Raw genomic sequence first — 10,000 nt, forward strand, 5'->3', positions numbered from 1 at the left:
ACATTATACTTCAATAAAACAAAATATACAAAAAAATCTCGTAGAGATGAGAACTTTATGCAGACTAAATAAGTTGAAAACTTAATTCGTAAATTGTTTTTCAGATGTGCAGAATCAGTAACCACATTTGCTCCCTGAGATAAAGGAAAATTGCTAGAATTGCATTAGCTCTGAAAATTAGATCTTGAATACACTACACTTGAAAATACTATCATTTGATTTCGTTATATCAATATACTTTTATCGCTTTATAAAATACATTTTTGGTTCATTTCGCCGCGTTTTCTTGACCAAATTTGGCTGGGGAATATAATATTATAGAACATTTTTAAGGATTAATAAATATATTTTAGAATATTTTTAATACATTTTTTTAAAACTTATTTTCTTTAAAATAACGACAGCACGGAATGAACCAATTAAACTATTGTAAAATATGGAACAGTCAAAAATAGGATATTTTAACTTACATTACTTTAACATTTCAATGCTATTCAAAATTAAGATGCTGTCGTAAGGTTAACGTGAAATCCATTGGCAAACATTCCATAACAATTTTCATTCAACACTCTAAAATTACTAATCAGAAATCAGTTTTTCTGCGAGCAAGTCCGAACTCGAAGGAATCAACGATACACATGACATAGCGTTTTGTCCAGAAGTGAACCCCCTCATTTGTTTCATCAAAAAAAAATTTCTAATCAATATTATTGTACATAGACGAATAACTGTTTTTAAAACTATTTTTTTTTTTACTCTTCCATTTACAAAATGAATTCAATATGGAAACTGAGTCTAGGTTAGATCTTCACGCACACAAGAGAAACTTCACTTTTTCTTCACGTAGTAGCAAATCCTATTGAGGTGGTCCTGTTAACAAAATTCGGCACTCTAAACATGAATGCCTAGAAAAATTGCCACCGGATATCGGCGTACCCTCCGATCACACTGGAAGATGCACGCAGGGGTCGACTGAAGATATGTCAATACCAACCTCCCTTCGTCCTATTCTTTTTTTCCTCTACTCAAAAGGAACCCTTAATCTTGAAGTTTCAAGAAGAATCTATTGCTGAAGAGGTAGATGGCATGTAAATGTTGTGTACAGGTGCTGACTGGTATGGCTCAGAATAACAGCCTTAAGGGCACTATTCAGATGGACTGATCATTCCCACCTATTCGTACTACTTTCATAGGAAACAGTATTATTTTAATAGACAAGGAGAAACGACGGATTGGAAGATGGATGTTTGAACAGTTTACTCTGAGGGAGACTAAAATTCCATAGTATGGAGTTCGGACATCAAGGATTCAGAAGCTGACATCGGACCACTACTTAATGATGATCCGTACATGGCCATATAAAAAAGTCGCCCTTGGGTGTAAGAAAAAGTAGCCTTATGACCTAATAGATCTATGTTCAAATGGAGTTTGAACATCAATAACTTCGGAGTACCAAAGTGGGGCTGGCGGGCAAAAAACTCACAGAAGGGTACGATCAGGCATTTAAAGGTTTGCTTGAGGTAAAAAGAGGAATAAAAAGGAACAATTCCACAATATAAACCAACAGATTGAAGAGAAAACTCATTATGAATACATAAAAAAAAGATTAACAACTTCAAAATCTGGCCTTTTCTAAAGAACAAAAAAGTTAATGCTCAAGATCACTCTCCAAAAATAACATCTCAACAGCAAAAATGTTTGGATCAGATTAATACTGCTGTCGCCTTCTAGCAGCTCTCTGCTTATCAAATCTCATTTCCATTTCTTCTAACACCTTTGGTGTATATCGCACGACTAATTTCACAGATCCTTGAGCTTGCTTCAATAATTCAACAGCTTTTTCGTGATTTTCTCCTTCAACGCACTAAAATTAAAAATTATACAGGTAAAACTTGAAAAGGAAATAAAAAGAAAAACAGAAACTACGATCTCAGAAAAATAGCTCAGAATTGAATTTACCACGCCGTTGACAGAGAGAAGCTGATCACCTCTCTTCAAACCTCCGTGTCGATCTGCAACACCTCCGGGTATGATTCTAGAAATGTAAATTGGAGAATTCTGCTCTTTGCCACCCATTACATTAAAGCCTAATCCCTCTTCGGTTTTTGGCAATTCGACTACTCGAGGGTGTGCGTGCCCTTCAGAAGCTGCGAATGCTGCAACCGTAGCTTTTGCAGTAGCTGATGCTCTAACATCTTGTGATCCACTTACATCTACAGTCTCATAGACATGTTCATAAACTTCCCTTACGGCATTCAAAAAATCGCTTTGCAGAACCTTTTGCAAAGCAGCTATTTTAGTCACTGGCACTTCACCGCCTAAAAATAGTATTTCTTGAAACTTTACAAATGAGAATATTTAGAATACTTAATCAAAAGTAAACATTGCATTAAAACTATAGTATAAAAATACAATGTATTGGCTACAGATGTTAATTGTAGCCTTATCAACTAAGGTAACTTTGCTAAACAATAAACGCTTGCCCTTTACTCACTTTTCTGGAGTTTTTCCAACAATTCTATGGCCCGCGCAAGGTCTACAAATGATAATATATCATTAAAGATAAATCTCTAACAGAATTGAAAGAAAAATATAAAAAAAAATTATTACCTCGACCAAGGGATAATGGTTCTGCCACCGATGCCATGCTCGTTCGTAAATTCGCAATACGAATTAATTTATTAATACGTGAATAGGAAAATAACCGAAATTATCAACACACCAACCTAGCCTTAAAATTTATCTAACTTCTTCGGTTTCTTTTCTTTCTTTTTGGTTGAAAGACTTGTACGACATCGATAGTATCAAGTTTGATCTTGGTTTAATTAAACAGTGCAACCATTACTCACCAAAATGTAAAGTTTTACTTTATTTATTCACAAAACGGGCAATCACCCAGTTATAATGAGTTTCAACTTTACAAAGTAATTATTACTCTTGTCCTGTTGGAAACAAAAATTAAAAGATTTTTTTTGTTTTTTCAAAATGTGACTTAAAAATAGCTTTAAAATTTGATACAAAAAGCATAAATAGTTATACTACCTTACATAATAAAAGATAGTAAATTAATTTATATATAAATAAAAAATTAATAAACCCCACTCCCTATCAAATCCAGAAGGAAATTAATAGGAAAAATGATTGAATATTTGGTAATTTTTCCATACTAAAAAATTTCATTTTTACAGAATTATCTCAGTAACGCACTAGGTTCTAGAGGAGGTTCTGTCTCAGAACTTCTTTTATAAATTTCTATTGATAGTGTCTGCTGATAGGAGTATAATGTTGGAAGTAGAGGTACTTTTATTGCTGAGGGCAGAAGGCCTTAATGTTTAGTTAGCCTAATCTTATTGCTATTGCCACCTGTAGTTGAGTCCTTTTATTCATTTTGAAAAAACTCATTTTAATCCTGTCGCATTCAGATGAGAAAGAAATTCTAAATCCAGGGTCCGTATCAATTACTTGTGCCTAACCTTAATGAAGGATTAGATTAACCTTAGCGGACTGCATTTAGCGCTTTAGAAACATTTTATTCATAGTCGTTCCATAGTTCCTCAAAATGCAACACTTTTTTAGTGACTCTAAGAAAAATTAAGACCTATGCTGAAGTCAGTCTCCTAAATACAATCACCAGCTCCAGGTCTAACTAAAGTCCCGGAGCTATCCTTGTAATCCTAGTTTCATTTCACCTCGACTGTATAGCCACCTCGACTGTATAGCCACATCTCAATCAAAAAATTTTTGGAAAATCATTAGATTCAAACTAATAGACCTAGTTCGTCAGATGTATCTACTTAAATTGTTTTCAAGTCCCTAGCAATGCCAAGCCGCTCACCGGAGTTGTTCTGTGAAAGTGTGCAGAATTTGAATTTTTTAATTAGCCTTCACAACCACTGTTCTTATTGCAAATAAAGCAAGGGTAAAAACCCTAGAAGCCACTTGACGTCAAACATTCTCTAGAACTTACATAGCGTTATTTAAGTTGACTTCATTTCCGCATGGTGCCATTAGAGGTGTGAGGAGTGTAGCAAAGTGAATTCACCACGTAATAAGCGTTTAATACAGCATAAATATTTTACCCTTGATTATAGCAAAATGACCTTCGATTTGTCAAAGTACTCTTTGAATGAGTTAGAGAATCCTTATTACTGAAAGTTTGGTTGGGTTCATTAAAAAGTATACTTGTGAATATCGATGATTTTAACTGTCGAAACACGCGTTTTTCCCCCTGATCAGTTTTGGATTTTTATCCATTGATGATCATGATCGTTCCAAAGGAACTCACCGGAGAAAGGAAGACCTCCCTTGCGTTGACAGACTATCTCCAAGATGACCGCAGTTCAATAGGTGTTAGAATGAAGCCAAATATAGCAATGTCTGGCAAAAGCTTGTGTTGTTGGGTTCTTTAAGACTGTTGTGTCTTAGATAGATTATTATCGATAACTGTAGGTAAAAAGCTGAAACCGGTCAGATACAGAAAAATCATGTCATGACGGATGAAATCGATAGAATCCTCATTAGCTTGCTATCAATAGTCCAAGTGGTGCGGAATTGGCGTTTTTTTCCGTTTGTCTCCATTAAACTAAATGAAGCTTTTGCAGAGTTTTGCCATTTTATATTAGCCGTTTAATAATATCTAAAGCATGATAAAAATTGGAGCCAAAAATTAGCTCTGTAGAATTTAGCAGATCATCAAATGTTTGAAGTAAAATAAGAAACATAATAGATCAACACAACAGAACCACAAAATAAAACAAATATCTGGAATCTTCTGAATTTGTAAAAGAGATGAGCAGATGAATTTGAAAACTGCGGTCCGGGTTGAAATCCAGGTGACCTTCCCTCAGATTTTCTCTTTGCAAAAGGCACTACAGCTCACTGTTACCGCCGACATGTTTACATTCACCAGAAGTTCAGTAAGTGAATGCTATCCAGAGGGCAGCAATGCACTGAGCAGGTTACTGGAACCAATAATCTTATAAGTAAATTACTCTAAATTAAATTAGAATATTCAATATGCCAATGTGTTGGCATTAAGTTAGTTCAACACTTATCAATGACCCCTCAATGAGTAGTCAGAATACTTTAAAGGTTTAATTAATGCTTACAATCTTTTTTTATTTTTGTTTTTTATTAAAGACTTTGTTTTCCTTTAATTGTGACTGAATATTATCCAGCAAAGAGACTCAACCACATTTTTAATAAGTTATTTCTATTTTCATTTTCATAATAAATACAAATTGAATCATAACAAATTGTAAACTGAACATGCGTTGATCAAGTCTCTAATATTAGAAAAAAAATCCCAGAAAAAACACTAAAATACAATTTCTAAAAAACTGTTTTTCGAACTCCTAAAAGATTTTTCAAAATCTTGCAGGAGGGGAACACTTTCTCTTTATTAACAGATGTTAAGAGAAAATAAAAATAAACAAAATTATATAAAAATACTTTATATTTTTACCAATCCGAAAAACATGTACATATTTTTATATCAATCCACAATAATAAATACTTTTGAAAAAAAAAAAAATGGTTTTTATATTGACTATATTACACACATACATAGCCATATTTAAGTCACAATTTCCAGATGATATTTTACATAATAATATTAACTTGCAAATCTTGATCACTTTTTTTTTTTCTTTTTTTTTTTTAAAACAAATTATCGAAGACTATCCGCATTTTGTTTCCTAGTGTCAGATATTTTAAAGAATGTAATTACGCATGTTACGTAAAAAAATAATAATTATTATTATTATTTATCGATAAGAGTACCCCTCACTCTATTCTTCTTTGCATCTATTTCTGCTTGCGTTTGTTGTACTACAAGTTTTCTTTTGTTCATACCTTTACGTTCTAGTTGTTTTTCTATAATCCTTGCATTGTTGGCGTAAGAATCGGCAACTTCTCTCTGAAAGAAACAGAGTTGAATAGACTTTTTTTAAACGACGCTCCTCCAAAGACCATGGCTCCCGCAATCCTAACACTTCGTTTGTAACTGGCAAACAAACTATGTATCAGTCTCCATCACATTAAGGTTAGCCATTCCCAGCAGACGCTAGTTTCTTGTAACTAAACCATTTACCATTTGCTTATGCTATGGCCAAAAAATATACATTTCAAATTGGAAATATTGCTTTGAGTAACAGTTTCATTAATTTTCCTTTTTAAAAAAAATCCTAAATAAGCACAGAGATGTTCTGTTCTTATTTTAAAAATTGGCTGTAGAAGATTAACTACAGATAAAGTATTTCTGAAAATTATATCGGTAATGAGCCCTGGCTGGGTAATGATCGAACGATTTAAGTAAATAAAAATCATGTTGGTAAGATTTTTACTGATAAAATTAAGAGAAGGAATAAAAGCAGAATATAATTCATATCATATTAGTCAATGAGCTTTCCTCATTATGTCTTTGTTTTGGGAATCCAAAAATTAAAAATCAATAAAATAAATTGAATGTAGAATATACATATCAAACAATTAAATCATTGCCTCAGATGTAATTTGGGCGTCTTAAAAAGAATAAGACCGCTCGCTAGGTGCCTGGACCTTCATAAAAGCCGGCTCCCCACTCCCCAGGAATTTCTCCTTTTTTATGAAGTACGTTCCTTTCCGACCCCATAATTTGGAGTGCTTACTTCGGAATAAGGGACGGGCCCTCCTTTCAACCTTAGAACTTCCCGGAGAGCCTGATAAATTAATCTTTTTCTTTTCAGGAAACGTTTATTGACGAAATAATACCCCAGTCAAACAATACTACTTAAATTAATGCAAAGATAAACTTAAACCAATCTAATTCTAGGTAGGAGATTAAAAGGGGATAACTTCAATTACTACAAAAACAAATAATTGAATTGGGCCCGTCTAAACGATATCTTTTAAAATGATAATACAAAATTCTGAACTTCAATAAAAAGATGCCAAATTACAATATAATATTTGTTTTTTTTTTTATAAATTTTAACTTCATTACTTACAGCTTCAATTTCATCTTCTTCTTCGTCAATTGTTGATACTGTTACAGAACTGAATTTTCCCATATTCTTCGTGTGTTTAGTTACCATGATTTTCTTTGGCTGTTCTGCTGCCACTTGATTATATATATCCATTTTAGGACGTTCTCCTGAATTGCCAGTAACTACTGATCCTTTCAAAACGAAGCTAACATTCGATTTTAAGTCATGTTTGTAGTATAAGATTAATTTACATCTGTAACAATTGAAATAATGATTTTGAAATATTGGAAAAATTAAATTAGGGAAAACAAATTAAGAAACTAATAACGTTCATTTGGAAACTCTGAAGTCATGTTTGTAGTATAAGATTAATTTACATCTGTAACAATTGAAATAATGATTTTGAAATATTGGAAAAATTAAATTAGGGAAAACAAATTAAGAAACTAATAACGTTCATTTGGAAACTCTGAAGCAATTTTTAAGTCTATATTTAATTTGACTCTATTCAAGAACATTAATTAACTGAAACAACGTTATTAATGAATACCCTAGTTATCTGGTCCTAAGGATACACATTTTCTTATCAATATCAATTTTACTGGAATACTTTATTCCAGACAGGAAACTAAAAAGGAAAAAGTAATGTGACACGTTTTCCAGTTCTTTTAGAAACGAATTAATGAGCATTTCATATCAACCAAAATTGACACAAAACTTACTCCAGTAGAACAGTTATATGGTCAACCTAGCTGTTGCACATGATGTGCAGTACTTACAAGGTTTGTTCCTTGGTTTATAATCTGTAATTAGTTTCCAGTTGGTTTTTGAGTCTCATGCATCACTACTTGCCGCATCGTTTTTGCAAAGGACCGAATTATAGAGGACAAACTCAAACAACTTAAATACAGTGAAGCCTAGACCCTCAATCAGCCCTCAAACACAAGAATCAAAAAATTTCGAGTATCACAAGCTGTTTCCCCCCCTTTTTACTGAAGCAGTCAACTGCTCAAGGGAGCAGTCTGCGAGATGGTGTCGCCGTAGTAAGTAAAAATTCGTTACTTAATTGTTGCAATATCTGAAACTATATCTACTAACTAAAAATTGTTATTACACATATATTTTAAGAAATGTATATTACAAAAAACAAAAAATCGGGCATGAGCATGCTTAGCACACCCCAGGCTTACATATAATTTCAAGGAAGTTATTTTTAGTGGAGCAACTTTTACCAGTGTGAACTCTCTAAAAAAAAAACGGACGGAAAAATATACTCACTTTTTACACTTCATTCGATACTGCTTCTCGATTCCCTCAGGTCTTCTTATGTGGACTGTTTCATCGGGATCACAAATCAGTTTATGAGCATGTTTACTTCCATCAAGTACTCGGGCACCATCTCTTCGTCTCAACGGGAGTTTTTCAATTGGGCAATCTGTGAAATTTTTACTTATATTTAAAGAACTTCAAATGGCCTGAGTGAATAGAACTATGTAAAAAAGATAATGAAGTCTGTTTCAATGATGTCGTAATAAAAATGTTTCAACATGAGTAGAAATGTGTAATGAAGAAGGGGTAGCTTAGTAAAACTAACTTCACGGCTATCTAAAGGATCTGATACGCTACATTAATGTCGGTATTTTTCATAAAATGAAAAAACTGTAAAGTGAACAATATGTGAATGTGAAAGAAAGAAATGAAAGATTATGAACTCCAAATGCATGTAGGTCCACTAAACCCAAAAAGTTATACATCAACTGTCTCTGCGGCCCTAAATGTATTGCATGAGTGAGTGTTGGAGTACCAGATTGATTGTTGCACGTCTAAGATACCGAAGGAACGCCAAGATCTCTAAAGAAGTGGCAAACTTAACTTTGCAGAATAGGTTTCATATGAGAAAATATGCATCTCTGCTTTTAACTGGCGATTTATTCAGGATCTTGACTTCCTGAGGGGTATCCTGTCTAACTAGAACAACTGATGAGCGCTACCGTTTGAGTTTAGTGAACAGACAAGCCTAATCTGCAACAGCGAGGGTCAGATTCCTCCCAAAAACTATCCACTGAAAAAAAGAAAACAACTGGTTTACCTAATATTAAAGTTATCTGCCCACAAAGGCAATAATAAATGTGAAGAGGCTTATCTTCGCTGTATTCTTCTTGATCTTTCACATCAGAACAAACAATACTACGAGTGATAACTTTAGGCATATTTTCTCTAGAATGAGCGAAAAGTTCCAAAAATATCTAAATTAAAAATTCATAATTCACTTTTGTCGCTTTAACGCTTATATCTCACAGAAATAGAAACAAACTAGCTTGCCACTTTTAAATCCCCACATCCCTTGCTAGATGTAGTGGAGAGAGGTAACTATTAACTAAGCTAATAAGGAGAGGTTATAATGAAGGTTATGTTAAAGTGACATCCAATAAATTCACGCTCAAAAAACTGCTAAAATAAATAGGTCGAATTTCTTCAACAACTTATTGAATATGTAAGCAAAAGAAACTTGTACTCGCTGAAGACAAGATAAAAAAACACCCAATAAATCATTAAAATCATACTTCTGTTGAAATGATCATTAGAAATTAGGAATTTTGGCCACAAATTTTTATTCTTATACATATAAGTAATCAATGAATAAGAAACTAAGTTTAGTTTCTTTCCCAAAACCCCGTAAAAAGAGAAAACTACTAGGCAGAATAAGTACAGAATTTTAGAGAAATAGATTATGTAGGAAAACAGCTCCCCCAGGATGGATTCTTCTTCTACTTCTTAAGTCCGTCCAAGAACAGTAATAAGTTCAATATGATGAACAGAACACGTCGGGTCTAGACTTGGACATGCAAAAAAAGTTCCCAAAGGATTTTGTTTTTCATATCCATTAATTGTTCGCAGCCAGGTTTTATGTATGCAGGGAACAATGGGTATCTCCGTTTCTTTCTGAACAAGAGCATTCCGTTCAAGCAATTTTGTGTAATACACCTCATTGAAACTAGGCCAAATCAGAGAAGGAACTCGCGTTGGCCTGTCGT

The 10,000-nt window shown here is 33.3% G+C and overlaps 2 protein-coding genes across 2 annotated transcripts; both read right to left on the reverse strand.

Annotated features, from left to right (window-relative positions):
• Positions 1–541: 541 nt before the first annotated feature.
• veli (L27 and PDZ_signaling domain-containing protein veli) lies at positions 542–2,900 on the reverse strand. The gene is made up of 4 exons (XM_074119388.1): positions 2,611–2,900; positions 2,495–2,536; positions 1,960–2,318; positions 542–1,864 (listed from the first exon to the last, which is right to left on the reverse strand). Exons 1-4 carry the CDS (start codon positions 2,645–2,647, stop codon positions 1,709–1,711), a joined length of 594 nt encoding a protein of 197 aa, XP_073975489.1. The 5' UTR covers positions 2,648–2,900; the 3' UTR covers positions 542–1,708.
• Positions 2,901–5,536: 2,636 nt separating this feature from the next.
• LOC141449714 (STING ER exit protein) lies at positions 5,537–9,313 on the reverse strand. Its single transcript, XM_074119387.1, has 4 exons — positions 9,055–9,313; positions 8,244–8,400; positions 6,987–7,218; positions 5,537–5,917 (listed from the first exon to the last, which is right to left on the reverse strand). The coding sequence occupies exons 1-4, from the start codon at positions 9,173–9,175 to the stop codon at positions 5,762–5,764; spliced, it is 666 nt and encodes a 221-aa protein (XP_073975488.1). The 5' UTR covers positions 9,176–9,313; the 3' UTR covers positions 5,537–5,761.
• Positions 9,314–10,000: the final 687 nt, after the last annotated feature.

The sequence above is a fragment of the Rhodnius prolixus genome, unplaced genomic scaffold (assembly GCF_049639745.1).
Source record: "Rhodnius prolixus isolate KJV_2025 unplaced genomic scaffold, Rpr scaffold_2, whole genome shotgun sequence".
NCBI lineage: Eukaryota > Metazoa > Arthropoda > Insecta > Hemiptera > Reduviidae > Rhodnius > Rhodnius prolixus.

Coding starts and splice junctions, on each gene's coding strand:
- LOC141449714 (XM_074119387.1), bottom strand. CDS start 9,175: ATGCCTAAAGTTATCACTCGTAGTATTGTTTGTTCTGATGTGAAAGAT. Junction 8,401..9,054: donor GCAGATAACTTTAATATTAG/GTAAACCAGTTG, acceptor AAAATTTCACAG/ATTGCCCAATTGAAAAACTC. Junction 7,219..8,243: donor TATCGAATGAAGTGTAAAAA/GTGAGTATATTT, acceptor CAATTGTTACAG/ATGTAAATTAATCTTATACT.
- veli (XM_074119388.1), bottom strand. CDS start 2,647: ATGGCATCGGTGGCAGAACCATTATCCCTTGGTCGAG. Junction 2,537..2,610: donor ACCATTATCCCTTGGTCGAG/GTAATAATTTTT, acceptor TATCATTTGTAG/ACCTTGCGCGGGCCATAGAA. Junction 2,319..2,494: donor GTTGGAAAAACTCCAGAAAA/GTGAGTAAAGGG, acceptor TACTATTTTTAG/GCGGTGAAGTGCCAGTGACT.